This window comes from Colletotrichum navitas, assembly GCF_030913465.1.
Source record: "Colletotrichum navitas strain CBS 125086 chromosome Unknown LY79scaffold_66, whole genome shotgun sequence".
NCBI classification, from domain to species: Eukaryota; Fungi; Ascomycota; class Sordariomycetes; order Glomerellales; family Glomerellaceae; genus Colletotrichum; species Colletotrichum navitas.
Window position 1 is genome coordinate 119,075 of NW_026850612.1, and position 13,643 is coordinate 132,717.

The window sequence follows — 13,643 nt, forward strand, 5'->3', positions numbered from 1 at the left end:
GTGTAACCCGGTTGCTCCCTCACGAAGCACGACAGGTCCCAGGGGTGAAAAAGAAGGTCAACGGCACTGCAATAAAGTCACATTTTGCTCGAGACAGGCTTACACTTTGCAGTAGCTCACGACGGCAGGCGAGGTGCACCGGCCGACAGTTTGAGGCTATCCCCGCAATGGCCCCCATGTCTTGACGAGAAGTGATCCCGACTGGCAAATTCGGCAATCGGAAGACGGGAGAATTTCTGGAATCGTCATATATCTTGAACAGCAGGGCGTATGGCACTGGTACCGGAATCATTGTATGCACCCCTCGCCAGCGACTGATGGTCTGAGTTGAATCTATGCCTCGAAAAGAGCGTAGAAAAGGGGTGTGGATCTGGAGATTGCCGATGGCGATCCTTCAAGATACTGTGAAGGCCGACTCAAGGCACAACTGAACCAACCTGGGCAGTTTGCCTGAAGCGTAGTAACAACGATGTGGAATGATGCTGAAGGGTCGATCAGTCAGCCGGTGGTGACGGGAACATTAGATGCCAGGAGGGATTCCTCTCGGGAGAAAGGGTTTTTCTTTTTGGAACCAGACATGCCACGATCCCAAGAGCACGAGGCCAATGTATGCTGCACAATCGTTTGGTGATGGGCACACGAGGGAAACCCCTCCCTCTTGGAAGAGAATGGCATGAAGCTTGGGACAGGACAGGACAGGACAGGACAGGACCAGTCGGGGAGGTCGCCGAGAAGGAGACAACAAGTTCTTGATAGGAAGGTAACACTACCAGGGCTACCCATGCCTGAAGGTTATTGGCCAATCGGAGGGTTCCGTTGAAACACGGCATTCATGGCCCCCGGCCCAGTTCGCCTATGATAAGGCTTATCGTCTTCCGGGCCCGTGACGTGGAGCGTCCGCTAGGGGGGGGGGCGAGTTTTCAAAAATGAAGCTTTTCCAGTTCCTATGTCTGTATGGCGTTACCTATCTATCCACACTAATTCCGTCAATTATGCACCATTTCTTATCTTCAATACTTGGACTGCATTGTAAGTTACGGAGAAAAATACGGCTTACGATAAGATACAGCAACGATTTATGGGAGACACACCGGCTCTGCGGCGTTCGTCAGCGAAATCAATCCGCGTTTCTGCACATCTCCTCCCTTGTCCTTTCAGGGGGATACGGTTTGTTCTCAACGCCAAGAGCACCGTGAGGTCCTCCCTGCGCCCTTCTCAGGACGTCTCCGAAGAAGAAATGACAATCCGAAGCACGCCTTGTCTTCGACGCCGTCTTCGCGCTACAAGGATACTCATGGTTTTGAGATGAGCCGCCCCGGTAAGCGATTGGAAAGCGTATTGCATGGGCCAACGTAGCGGGGGGCGTTCCGTGGTTCTTCTGGTCGCCACGTTTTTGGGACGATTAGCTGTACAGCCGGAACAGGGACTGCCCCAGCACACGAGCAATGCCTTTAGGATCAGGTACGAAAGTTTGCTCCCGGTCATGGTGAGGGACCCCTGCAATCGACGGGTGGCAAAAGAGAGGTTTTCTGAACGCGACCCGAGACGAAGACTGGTCGTCACCTCCCCCCGCGAGTCCGAGTCCGAGGTTCGTATCACGAGGGAAATCCCTCACGAGATGAAGTCGTTTCGGTCCAGCACCTTCGAGGGGGGGAAGACACCCAGCCTTGGCTGTGGCCATCAACATTCAGCCAGAATGACTACTTTGCGGAAGATGAGGTTGGCTTTTGCACAGCTAGTTGGCATGGAAAGCCTGGACCTATGGTACCGGTATACAAGCAACCGGGGAAAAAAGTATCGCGGAAACTCACTTCTCACTAGTGCCGAGCTGAGTTCTGTCATCGGTTATGCTTAGCCGAGACTAACAAGCTTCTTCCGCGCCTACCGGTCTCGAGGCTATTGCATTCTTCCATCACTGGAAACCAGCAAAAGAACGACCAAGACCGGCGGCGGCATGAACAGAGAGCCATGCGAGATTTGCAAGCGAACAACTTCTTCGTCTTACTTTAATCCAAGCTGGGACGGTTGCGTTGCAAACACACAAGAGTAAAAGAACAAAAAGGAAACAAGAAGGATAAAACTGAATGGACGAGATGAAAGAGAGAGAGTCCCGTGCCACCTATTCGTCTGTTGGTCTGGGTGAATGAGACAAAAAAGCACTTGACCAGCCTGGGGGTCGAACCCAGAATCTCCTGATTACACGAATCCTTTCTACAGAATCGTAGTCAGACGCCTTGCCATTGGGCCAACCGGCCATTATCCAGTTCGCTTCGAACCGACGAGATGGGATCCCGCTGCTTGTGGACTCGGCGAGCAGAATTTGCTCTTAGCCCTTGGATACGTGGGGGGTGCAGGTGGTTGGTGACGAAATTTTCTTCTCTGCGCGAGTGGACATGATGGGGAGAGAGCCAGAGCCAATTTGGTGGGTCGGATGGGGGTTGGATTGAAAGGAAAGGAGCAGGCGGCAAAAGAGAAAAAAGTGGATTGACTGCATTGATGGCCCATACGCTCAGACAAGAGGTTGGAATAGCCGTCTCGAGGTTCTCATTGGCTTGTCCGTGTCCGGAACCCCGGGCAGTCTGAACTGCTGCAGGGGGTCGAGTCCGTACGAGCAAGTTGCCTCCGGGCGAGCGGTTACGAGCAACGAAGACGAATACCCGATCGGTTTCAAGCGGCCAAGTTGACCAACAACTAGTGTTTAACTGACTTCACCCAAACGATCACGGGCCATTCCGGATCCCCCCCCACCCCATCCATCAGGGAGGGCTGTATCCTGGCCGTCGATCAGGTTCTCCGGAGAGATGGGCCACTCCCCTCCGCACCAAGTCTGGCTCAGAGTGACAGACGAACGGAGTTGAGACGAGACCAAAGTACCACAGTGCCTGCGGTATATGACTTGCATGCATGTCCGTGAGCAGGCAGTGTGGTGCAGGGACGTCAGTGAAACATGTTTCTCCCATGGGTCAACTCATGAAACGGAAGACTCGCAAAAGGGGCGGGGAGACCCTTACTGCTTACGTCGTCGTGGTGACTACTATACGACATCATAGCGCCAAGACATCTGTATGACAACTGCATTCGATATCTGTAATTGACCGACAGACAACTAGCAACATCATGTTACATCCAGCTTTGTAACGCACAAGGACGTTCGTCGTGAATGGGATCTATCATTGGTGGCTATGTATATACAGTACATCGACACTCCCCCAAGACAAAGCGAATAGCGGTTGTGAGCGCCTGCCCAGCGTTCAGGCTGGTTTTAGTCGCCGTAAGTCGCGGTTGCAAGCCTTCATAAAAACACATAGTCGTAAACATCGTGATCCGGACAAACCAACCAACACCCGTGCCGGTTTATCTACCCATTAAGCCCCTCCATGACTAGCCACTGACAAACTAGTTGGCGGGCGGCGCAGGTGCCACAGGGGCGGGGCGAGCGGCTGGCTGCGCAGGCTTGAGGGGAACTTTGGCAGTGTTGGGAGCCGCAGGGGGGGCAGCGTTAGCCGGAGGAGCAGCAGCCGGAGGAGCAGCAACCGGAGGGGCGATAGCAGGAACCGCGGCTGGGGGAGCAGCAGCCGGAGGGGCAGCAGGAGGAGGGGCGGCAGCAGGAGGAGGAGCAGCAGCTGGCGGGTTGGCTCCCTTGTCCTTATCAGCACCGTCAGCAGGAGCGGCACCAGCTGGGGGAGCTGCAGCAGGTGGGTTGGTTCCTTTGCCCTTGGCAGCACCGCCAGCAGCAGGCGGGTTGGTTCCTTTGCCCTTGGCAGCACCGCCAGCAGCAGGCGGGTTGGCTTCCTTGTCCGTATCAGCACCGCCAGCGGGGGCAGCGCCAGCGGGTGCAGCAGCAGCAGGCGGGTTGGTTCCTTTGCCCTTGGCAGCACCGCCGGCAGCGGGAGCAGCACCGGCAGCACCGGCAGCACCCTTGCCCTTGGCAGCACCGCCAGCAGCTGGTGTGGCGGGAGCGGCGGCCTTCTTCTTAGCAGCACCGTTGGCGGGAGTGGCGACCTTGCCCTTGGCCTTTGCGGGAGCCGCGGGAGCTGCGGCTGCGGCCTTGCCCTTGGCAGCCTTTCCCTTGGCAGCCTTTCCCTTGGCAGCCTTGCCCTTTGCAGCCTTTCCCTTAGCTGCCTTGCCCTTGGCAGCCTTACCCTTGGCTTTCTTCTTCTTGAGCTGCCGGGCACGAAGGGGCACTGCGCCATCACCTCTCTCGAAGTCCGCGAGCACGCCAGTAGTGGTCTCGACGCCGGCGAAGGAGGGAACGAAGATGTCACGAGCACCCTTGCGCTCTTCACGATCCTCCAAGTGCTGGTCATGGTTGTTTTGGAAGCTGTGAAAGTGTTAACGAACCGACTCGGTTGATGGTAAGCTTGGTGTGAACGTACCCGACAGCCCTGCTGTCAATATCAGTCGGAAGACTGCTGACGCTAACAATGGTCGAAGCCAGGACGATGCCGAGTGTGAGGAACTTCATTTTGATGGAATGGAGTGAACCGAAGTGGACTGAGTATTTGTTGTATCTGTCGAGTTGATTCGGAGTAAGCGTATCTGAGAGAATGTCTGTGTTAAATTAGATACCGTCAGGCCTGCTGTTGAACAGATCAAAGCCCGTCCCGCAGGAGAGGCAGAATACGGATCTTTATGTACTCGCTTCATTCCGGTTCCAAACATAGACCTGAATAGGGTGGTGATCGGACCAAGGGCGAACATGTTGAGGCAGCGTGGCCAACCGAGTCTGAAACCAGTCTAGCAAGATAGAAATCAGTGTGCTGGGCGCAGAGCCTCCCACCCAAAACATCAAGAAGTGGTTATTGATATTCCCCACCTTCTTCGCCTTCAAGATAGTACCGTAGTAGTGCTGAGGTCACGCTACAGCAGAGAGTCAGCTCGGGACTCGGTCCATTGTCATCCCAAGTCCAAAACTCTGTTCCATTGTCCGATGTCGTTAGCCTCTCACCCTGCTTGTATCATGCCGCGCGCCAAGGTCCTCTCACCACCACACACTGTGCAGCGTTGTTCATGCCTGATTCGAAACAGCAAGGTCGCCGCCTCACCTGCTACGTAGTCAGTCGTGGTGGTATCCAGAATAAGCGAACGTAGCCTTGGGCACGGGTGATCGGCCTGGCTCGTGCCCCTGCCACCCCTCGTCGTGTTTTCACGTTTGAAGGCAGTAAGCTTTTCGACGTGCCTGAAGACTGGGCCAGTGTTGCAAGACATGGCAAAAGAGGCGAAGGAGGTCAAACCATCACACACTGGATCGTGTCGTCCAGTCTTGTTCATCACCCTCTCGGCAGTTTCCATTGCACCCCAAGCATTGCTTATCACCCTCCTCGCATTGCTCATCGCATGATTGTTGGCGACTCAAACAGAGAATGACGAGATTTGATAGGCGGGACAAGGTGATACCTCCTGGAATAGCATACACTTCGTAAAATGGTTGTATGTGCGACTGACAAATAGCCAGGGTAGAGTGACGGATGCGGAAGGCATACATTGGCAGATTTGGCAGCTTGCATCCATGCAGCCAAATCAGCACCGGTGTTATTCTCGACACTGAGAGGGGTTCGATTTCTGCTTTTTGTTGCAAAGGAGAACCGACGTATGCAGCCAGTACGGCTGGTCCATGCCGTCGTCGGCCGCCGTTCTCGGCCAATCATTTGATGATGATGCGGTGTTTGAGAAGCAAGGATCTATCAATCCGGGATAGCGGGCACAGCCACGAGGTCTGCCGAGAACCGATCGAACGACCGATGCCCTGGCAAGCCGAGCCTCATTCAGGGTGTCTTTCTTGCGCGATTCGCAGCCTCCGTCCCCCGCAGGAAGCGAAGAGGTTCTGCACCACTGACGTTCGGACCTCCGACTCGTATCGCAAACGCGATGGTGTGTAGGAGAGGAACAGCAAATAACGGCGTTGCGTTCAGCTGAAATGCCTCCATTGCCAAGCGGTCTAGAAAGCACCGCAACACACCTCGGAGGTGGGCTGTGTTGCCTTGAGCATCGCATGATGTTAAGGTCGAAAGATCCAGACGAGGCACCGGCAACGTCCGAGCCGTCCAGGGTACAGCCTTGTAATCAAGAAAACAAGTCCATCCACGATTGAAAGGATCCCATGTTCCAAGTACTTGGTGTCGTACATCGGTTGCAAGTCGGTTACGGCTCTTGACACCCCCGGTTTCCTGGCCCCAATCGTAGATTGGTTGATATTTAAGAGGCCGGCTGCGAAGCCGAGACACAGGCCACAGTGCGGTCCATCAGACCCTTTATCGAAGTTTCAGTTCCCAGGTCTTCGTCAATGGACAAGTGTTGCCCGGGCTGCGAGAGGTAACGTGAAAGGCTTCGCGTCACAGTGGAGTGTTCCCACGAGATCATCTCCAACGGTCGTCTGGGAGACATGCGGTTCTCCGTCTGGACGTCCTTTCTGGGAGAACCGTTTCATCTTGTAACTGAGACCGCTTAGTGAGACGATTCCCACTAGATGTTTGTTGATAGACTGGTGCGGGCCGACGCATCTGGAGGCAGTGACTTTGGTCAATCGCGATTGCTAAACAGTTCTCGTCTTGCCGTAGAAAGCTTCCAGAGGGGAAAACGGAGCCACCCGGCCCAATTTCCAAAACCTGAAAGGATGTAGATGACCAGGAACGAGTGATGGTGTCATCATGTTGAGTATTCCAACATGCCTCGTCTTGACTTTTATGCGCATGGGGCCCAGATCATGCAGAGAAGACGACTAATAGTAGGGTATTAGTAACAAGCTGATTCGGACGCGATCAGTGCCACAATGCAAGGCAGAAGAGACCAGAAACGCACGCTCCGGAGACCCTTCGCTGATATTGAAGTCATGGAGGGTTGTGGTAAAGGTTTGCTTGGCACCTGCAAGAGCTGATGTTGAGTTAGCACAAGGATCAGATGATTATCGTGACAAAAGCAAAAAGAGAGAAACCTCGGGGAATGCAAATGGATCCCAGCTAATAACTCTATCAGGCGCCAGGGGCGACGAACGGCTGATGCCGACGGCGGTTGAGATAGAGTTGCGAGTTCTAACCTTGGCTCCAACCTTAGTTTCCCATGGAGATGACGACGATTGTCGCCTCGTCCCGAGCTGGCAGGTGCGGTGGAAACTGCTTAGATGAATTGCTTCCTTTGGGGGGGACCGAGGCCATTCGAATGAATATTCATCTACGCCCACCATCATTCTCCACTAAAACGAGCACAATGCATCAAACCGAGGGAGTGTTCCGTACACGGTCCACTTCCCCGTCCACCATCGTGTGCGAAGGCAACCGATGCACCTGTTCTTCAACAAGGTGACACAAACCTTCCTCAAGTCTTCTTCTTTTTCTTCTTCACCACCACGCCGTCCTATCAAACAGCCACACACTCACTCACTCACTCACTCACACATCCGAAGGGATGACAATGCCCACCGGCAACCGAGAGGCAGCCACAGCCACAGCCACAGCCGCAGCGCCGACGGCGGCGTCAGCATCAGTCCAGACATCCACACCGCCGCCAGACGCCAAGATCAGCGCCGCCGATGGCCGCTCCTACTGGCAGGGCGTTGATGCCGATGTCAACGGCATGCTGGGCGGTTTCCCCTACATCAGCAAGGTCGACCTGCAGGGCTCGCGTAACTTTCTTGCCAAGCTGGGCATTGGCTCGAAGAGCGGTCTGCGGCCGGTGAGCCGCGCTCTGGAAGGCGGGGCCGGGTAAGTGTTAGTTCTGTTTGCATCGCATCGTTGTTTTTTGTCCTCTTGCTTGCTGTCTGTCTTGTATGGCCCCGTCCTGTTCTGGCTGGTGTACCTGTACATTGCACCATGTGGTTTTCTTCCTTGTCGCGTGGCTTGCCATATATCGCCCTGGCATCGTGAGCACGATACACGCCCCCCGTATTTTTCTTTACTCACCGCCATCTCATTATTCATCTCACCGCCTCTCATCTTTCTTCAATCTTCACTCCCTATCCTCTTTTCCTGTCTCACTCCCCCGCACTCTCTCCCCTAACCCATCACCATAACCGCAACAATGCACGAGCGGGCCGAACTAGTGGTTTGCCTTGGCCTCTGATGCCGGGGACTTCTCACCGTCCCATATACGTACTCGTACACTGCATCGACTCAGCACCCCTGCCTCGTCGGCTCAAGTCTCCGTACCATGCATCTATGCTAACACCAGGCCCCCCCCAGCATCGGTCGCATCACCGAGGGTTTCCTACTCGATGTAGCCCAACAGGTTGACGTCGTCGAGCCCATTGCAAAGTTCACCGCTGCTCTCCGGGAGAAACCCGGCGTCGGGTCTGTGTTTAGCATCGGCCTCGAGGAGTGGAGACCCCTCGAGGGCACCTCATATGACCTTGTCTGGAACCAATGGTGCCTGGGCCATCTGACCGACGACCAGCTCGTTGACTACATGCGTCGTTGCAAGCAAGTGGTTGCCCCCAATGACGGTCTCATCGTCGTCAAAGAGAACTTGAGCACTAGCGGCGTCGATCTGTTCGACGAGGTTGATAGCAGCGTCACGAGGTGAGTAACTCACAGGCATCCTCGCTCGCCCTTGCCGAGGTGTTTGCCCTGGCCTCCCTCTCCAACCACCATTTTGTTGAAATGATTCTACCGCTCTGCCTGCCTTGTCTTCTCTCACTCCCTCACTCCCTCCCTCACTCCCTCTCTCTCTCCCCTATATCTCCCCTATATCTCACCCCAACGACCCGCAGGGCTGGGCAGTTTGTTTGCATGCAAGGCACCTGCATGTACAGATACTGATGCAAAGCAGGGTGGATGACAAGTTCCGCGCCCTCTTCGAACAAGCGGGTCTCCGTCTCATAAAGACGGAACTGCAACGTGGCTTTCCCAAGGAACTGTTCCCGGTTCGGATGTACGCGCTCAAGTAGTCGGATTTGGAAGACGCAGCGGCGGCGACGGCGACGGCGGCGAACCATGGATCTGGGGGCCTACGGCCAGGAGGCCAAGGGGGGCCGGGGACGCCGGCCGAATGGGAATGGACTAAGCCCCAGAGCCCTGAAAGGTATCCCGCATTCACCCCTTCCCTGGCCTTTCAAGCATGGGATGGGACGACATGGCGGCTCGGGCTCCGATCTACTGCACGATGCGGCAGCCCCCCGGCCGCTCGTAGGTGGGAACCACTCTAATTCTCCGATCTGGGAAAACCGGGACCGAGACACACAGAGAGAGAAGGAGGGATAGAAGGAGAAGGAGGGGGGTAAAGAAGAGGGGGGGGGGGGGAAGGGTTGTGGTACATGGTCGTATTTGCTTTGTATGTTCGAGTACATGACACGCGAGCGGGTCGCCACGTCGGTTGTGCAGATAGGCGACAACGAACGATCGAGTGGCCAAACGGGCGTGTACAGAGGACTTGAGGTTCATTGGGTTCGCCTGCTTGCTTCTCTGCTCTGCTGTCTGCTACTATTGCAGCGCATGCTTGCGATGTCAGACATCACTAGCCGCGTCCCTTGAAGCTCTTGCCCACCTCCGCCCGTACGCGCCCTCGTGTGCGTGTCTCCCGCGATGGATCTGACAAAGAGGCTACCCTCCGTCATGCAATGCAAACGCAACCCGGAACTGAGACTACTTCTCGTCGTCGGAGGCATTGGTGCCCAAGACAAACGATGGGATTGCGGTTCTCCCTCCCCCCGCCCTCCTCAATCAGCACCCGAACCCCCCCCAAAAAAAGAAAAGTGAGGCGAACCTCCTGCATGCAGCAACAGTTCCATGTATAGTACGGGGTGCACATGGCCAACCCCGGGAAGGGATAGAGAAGAAGCGAGAGATGGGGGAAGGGCATGAATGAGTCAACGCCCTTCGTTGGAGACAACAAGAGCGCGACCAGCGAACGAAATAAAATAAAGATAAAAAGAAATTATCGTGAACCGCAGGAAGCGCGAGACGGGCAGGGTGGGCTTCGTTGAGCTCTCCCGTTCCGCTGGCACCCCGTCCTCCCTTCTCCCTCCCCGTCGTCGACGACGCTTGTCTCGCTGGCATCTTCTCGGACGGGGGAGGGGATCTTTGGCTACGAAAATGGGGAAGGACGCCCGACAATGTCTGTGACACGAGGTCCGTTGGAGCGACTCCCAGCAAACATGGACGAAACACGGGGGGAGGGGGGGACGAGGAGGCAAAAGAGCGGTGTCATGTTGGTCTTCGTTCATGGTCGCTAGCTCCCGTCCTGCTGCTATCGTCGTGATCGCCTCGTTTCCCATTCACCACGCCCAGCGACGCTCCCTCTCCCTAACCACCTCGCCAGCCCCTCTCCCCTTTCCTTTCCGTTCATTCTTGACGAACCCATCTCCATCGCGGGGGTGGCGTCGCGCAAGGGGGGGGGGGGGATCGACTTTGGTATCAGGCGTATTCCGCGTGACGCTTAACCCCCCCCCCCCCTACCCTCTTTTTCCCTCCCAACCACCTGCCTCCTTTCTCCATCGTCACGCGCCCGAGACCGCTCAAAGCTTGAACTCAAACGGCTCCAGGCCCCTGGCGCCGACGTCGACGCGGAACAGGGCGCCTCCGAGCTCCCTCTGGTCCTCGGTGCCCTCTGCCTCGCCGAGCTGCGCGGTCGTGATGAACAGCTCGGTCCCGACGAACTGCACGCACGTGGTGGCCAGGGTCGGGACGCGAACCTCGCCGACGAGCTCGCCGGCGGGCGAGATCTTGAGGACGCGGCCCTCGTTGTAGACGGCGTGCCAGAGGTTGCCGTCGGCGTCGACGCGGAAGCCGTCGGGCTCGCCGGGGCCGTCGTGCGCGTAGAAGACGCGCTTGCCGGAGAGCGCGCCGTCCGCGGGGCTGTAGTCCCACGCGTACACCTTGCGGTCCGTCGAGTGCGTGAAGTACATGGTCCTGCTGTCCGGGGACCACCCGACAGAGTTGGGGATCAGGAGGTCCTTGAGCACTTCTTCCTTGCCCGATGCGCCATCGAAACGGTGCAGGGCGCCTGTGGTTCGCGGGAGTGTGTTAGCCTTTACTACAGGAGCCGGGGGGGGGATGGTTTGTTAGTCCGGGGGCGGGATGTGAGTGTGATGCGGTGAAGGGGTTGCGTTGTGTTGGCATGGCGATGGGCAGTGATATCGTGAGTGAGGGGGGGGGACAAGGGTCGTCGTTGACCGACAACCCCCCCCCCCCCCCTCTCTCTCTCTATCTCTCTCTCTCTCTCTCTTCCCCCTATCGAAAAAAAAAAAAAAAAAACCTAGGAGACGAATCGTACCTTCAGCTTGGAAATCTCGCAGCCCGAAATCCGTCATGGTGCCGAGCCAGAAGCGGCCGTGAGGGTCGACGGCGCCGTCGTTGGCCCTGAGCCTCTCGTTGTCCGTGTCATGCAGCTTGGAGACGTACTGGTACGTGCCCGACTGGACGTCGAGCACGGCGACACCGTACTTGAGACCCACCAGGATCTTGTTCTTGGGGTCGACGCCGGCGATGTCGGCCGTCACTCCGACGGGTACGTCGAGCTGCACCGTCCGCAGCGATTCCGGGCCCTGGTCGAGGTTGACGAAGTGGATCTGCTTCTTCTTGATGTCGACGAAGCGGAGGACGTCGGCCGCCTTTTCGTAGTAGGGGCCCTCGCCCAGCCCGCAGTGCAGGTTGAGGTAGGGCTTCTCGGCCGTCCACGTCTGTAGGGGTGCCATGCTTGCGGGGGTTTCTGGAAACGTTGCGGATCGCGGAGAGTGAGAGAGATGTCTCTCTTCCAGAGTTTTTGTATAGTCGGTGAGGGGGGGGGGGGGGTTACGCGATGAGGAGATGGCCAGAATTACCCGGAAAGCTTCTGCCACCTTGTGTCTCGCTCAGCAAATTAACCGAAGGAAACCCGGGAAACGTTTCTCGGCTCGGTACGGTTAGTAGGCTGGCTGGTCCGATTGAGAAGGGGGGGGGGCAAAGGGGAAGAGAAGCTTTCTGGCAAAGGTAGACGTCGGGACAGCGTCGGTCAAGAAACGCGTGGAGGGATGCAAGATATACATCCATCTGGCCTCTACTGCAGAAACTCGGCGCTGGTTCGCGTGGAATCTGTCGCCCGCTTGATGCGTTAGGTATCTGGCCGCAGAGTCGCTCCGAGACCCACGGAGCCTCCGCATTCGCATCCTAAACCGTCGAGCAACGTCCTCGGAACGCGGGCCGCCATGCCTTGATTTCGCTCGCCGGATACCGGTGTTTACATGAAGAGAACCAACGTGTGAGAGCATGCTCAGCTTGAGCTGCTTGTACAAGAGTGATGCCACAAGAAAAGAAGAAAGAAAGAAAGAGAAAAAAGAAAGAAAAAAAGGACGCGGCGGATCAATCGGTAACAGGCCAGATGCTGGTCAAACCCTCCCGAGACCTAATTGCGAAGCATACAACCAACGACTGCACGGGCGGTGCTGCTCTGTTTGCTCTTGTTCCGCGCGGCTGGACATTAGACGCTAGCTGTGGGTTTTCGGGGGGGGGGATTGGGAGTGCGCAACATTTGTGTACTGACTGATCCAGCGTCATCCCCGTTCGGGAGGCGTCCCGGGGAACGCTGGTGCATGTTCCGGGACGGCGGCGTCGGGACCGTGGACCGCCGTGAAGATTTCGTGTGTCATTTGAAGCCTGGTTCGCCGGCCAGGCCAACGGTTCTCCTATGAACAGTCCCCCCCAGGTTTGAGCAGCTCATTTCACGTGGCGAGACGTCCCTGCGAGCAGAGCATTTCCCGTTGGCTCTGTGGAGAAGAAAGAGAGGGGGAGGGGGGTAGAGGGGTCGTCTTTGACTTTCACCTCACTTTGGATCTGTTGCGAGAATGACCAATCTCAAAATAAGCGAGTGTCGGCTGGCATAGACGGGTGGGTGTGTGTGTGTGTGTGCATCCCTTTTGGATACGGATGCTACTGTGGGTTGAAGCCGCGAAAGGGTTCGTCTCCCAAACCGAGATGGTCTTGGTACGCTACCGTATTCACGACCAGGTAGGTGTAGGTGTGTGTGGCCCAGTCCAGCCAGTTCCCCGGGGCTGTGCAGCAGGTTCGGCTGCCGTCCTTCCCTGGAATGTTCCATCACCAGGGGGGGGGGGGGGGGGGGGATGGGGGAACCAGACATATGATCGCCCACAACCTTGGGCAGGTCATCTTTTTTGCAAATTTCCCGAACGAGGAAAGGGAGGGGGGCTCTCGTTCCTATTCCTGTGGCGTACATAGTTCATGTAGGCCGGTTCGTTCGCCCATGAATCGTGCATTTTGGGTATCGATGCGGGTCAGATGGGAAATGGTACAGCGACCACCTATCCGTACCGTAATTCCTGGGGTGGGTGGGATCGAATCGAACGAGTGGCGCGGCAAAGAATGGAGGAGATTCTGGAAAAAGGGCATAATACTGCTACTATGACTTACGTATGGGTACGGATATATACCTACCTGTACTATCTTTCGCTTACCGGGTCGTATTGGACGTAAGCTTCATCACCTCGTCGCCAGCTTCACCAGTGACGTTGGAATGCCAATGACAAGGGCCGATGGAGAAGGGGGGGAGGCGCCTAACGTACGCGGATATCGTCATGACGCTTTCTTAGAATCACTCACTCACTCACTCAAAACTCACACGCATACACCACACCGCCAGCCAAGACTTGGCTTCGTCTTTCCTCGCTCAAACCGGCTTGCTGCAGATGACCCGCCGGCGGGCGTGCTGATCACCAGGCGACT

The 13,643-nt window shown here is 56.5% G+C and overlaps 4 protein-coding genes and 1 non-coding gene across 5 annotated transcripts; 1 reads left to right on the plus strand and 4 right to left on the minus strand.

Annotated features, from left to right (window-relative positions):
- Nucleotides 1-2,161: 2,161 nt before the first annotated feature.
- Nucleotides 2,162-2,255, minus strand: LY79DRAFT_t209. The gene has a single exon. It is a non-coding gene; the product is annotated as a tRNA-Arg (tRNA).
- An 894-nt stretch (nucleotides 2,256-3,149) lies between these two features.
- On the minus strand, nucleotides 3,150-4,704 carry LY79DRAFT_343152 (uncharacterized protein). The gene is made up of 2 exons (XM_060552584.1): nucleotides 4,377-4,704; nucleotides 3,150-4,321 (listed from the first exon to the last, which is right to left on the minus strand). The coding sequence occupies exons 1-2, from the start codon at nucleotides 4,463-4,465 to the stop codon at nucleotides 3,397-3,399; spliced, it is 1,014 nt and encodes a 337-aa protein (XP_060410586.1). The 5' UTR covers nucleotides 4,466-4,704; the 3' UTR covers nucleotides 3,150-3,396.
- A 1,559-nt stretch (nucleotides 4,705-6,263) lies between these two features.
- On the minus strand, nucleotides 6,264-7,384 carry LY79DRAFT_342869 (uncharacterized protein). The gene is made up of 3 exons (XM_060552583.1): nucleotides 6,932-7,384; nucleotides 6,799-6,870; nucleotides 6,264-6,718 (listed from the first exon to the last, which is right to left on the minus strand). Exons 1-3 carry the CDS (start codon nucleotides 7,181-7,183, stop codon nucleotides 6,533-6,535), a joined length of 510 nt encoding a protein of 169 aa, XP_060410587.1. The 5' UTR covers nucleotides 7,184-7,384; the 3' UTR covers nucleotides 6,264-6,532.
- Nucleotides 7,289-9,223, plus strand: LY79DRAFT_564220 (alpha-N-methyltransferase NTM1). Its single transcript, XM_060558628.1, has 3 exons — nucleotides 7,289-7,697; nucleotides 8,175-8,510; nucleotides 8,761-9,223. Exons 1-3 carry the CDS (start codon nucleotides 7,402-7,404, stop codon nucleotides 8,876-8,878), a joined length of 750 nt encoding a protein of 249 aa, XP_060410588.1. The 5' UTR covers nucleotides 7,289-7,401; the 3' UTR covers nucleotides 8,879-9,223.
- A 1,133-nt stretch (nucleotides 9,224-10,356) lies between these two features.
- Nucleotides 10,357-11,726, minus strand: LY79DRAFT_342846 (uncharacterized protein). Its single transcript, XM_060552582.1, has 2 exons — nucleotides 11,203-11,726; nucleotides 10,357-10,932 (listed from the first exon to the last, which is right to left on the minus strand). Exons 1-2 carry the CDS (start codon nucleotides 11,621-11,623, stop codon nucleotides 10,445-10,447), a joined length of 909 nt encoding a protein of 302 aa, XP_060410589.1. The 5' UTR covers nucleotides 11,624-11,726; the 3' UTR covers nucleotides 10,357-10,444.
- Between the last annotated feature and the right edge of the window lie 1,917 nt (nucleotides 11,727-13,643).

Bases quoted from the DNA above. Each gene is read 5' to 3' on its own strand.
- LY79DRAFT_343152 (XM_060552584.1), bottom strand. From the start codon at position 4,465: ATGAAGTTCCTCACACTCGGCATCGTCCTGGCTTCGACCATTGTTAGC. The intron at 4,322-4,376 runs GTACGTTCACAC...ACACTTTCACAG, and splicing joins ATTGACAGCAGGGCTGTCGG to CTTCCAAAACAACCATGACC.
- LY79DRAFT_342869 (XM_060552583.1), bottom strand. From the start codon at position 7,183: ATGATGGTGGGCGTAGATGAATATTCATTCGAATGGCCTCGGTCCCCC. The intron at 6,871-6,931 runs GTTTCTCTCTTT...ACTCAACATCAG, and splicing joins ATCCATTTGCATTCCCCGAG to CTCTTGCAGGTGCCAAGCAA. The intron at 6,719-6,798 runs GTGCGTTTCTGG...CCCTACTATTAG, and splicing joins CAGCGAAGGGTCTCCGGAGC to TCGTCTTCTCTGCATGATCT.
- LY79DRAFT_564220 (XM_060558628.1), top strand. From the start codon at position 7,402: ATGACAATGCCCACCGGCAACCGAGAGGCAGCCACAGCCACAGCCACA. The intron at 7,698-8,174 runs GTAAGTGTTAGT...GGCCCCCCCCAG, and splicing joins GCTCTGGAAGGCGGGGCCGG to CATCGGTCGCATCACCGAGG. The intron at 8,511-8,760 runs GTGAGTAACTCA...GATGCAAAGCAG, and splicing joins GTTGATAGCAGCGTCACGAG to GGTGGATGACAAGTTCCGCG.
- LY79DRAFT_342846 (XM_060552582.1), bottom strand. From the start codon at position 11,623: ATGGCACCCCTACAGACGTGGACGGCCGAGAAGCCCTACCTCAACCTG. The intron at 10,933-11,202 runs GTACGATTCGTC...CGCGAACCACAG, and splicing joins GCGAGATTTCCAAGCTGAAG to GCGCCCTGCACCGTTTCGAT.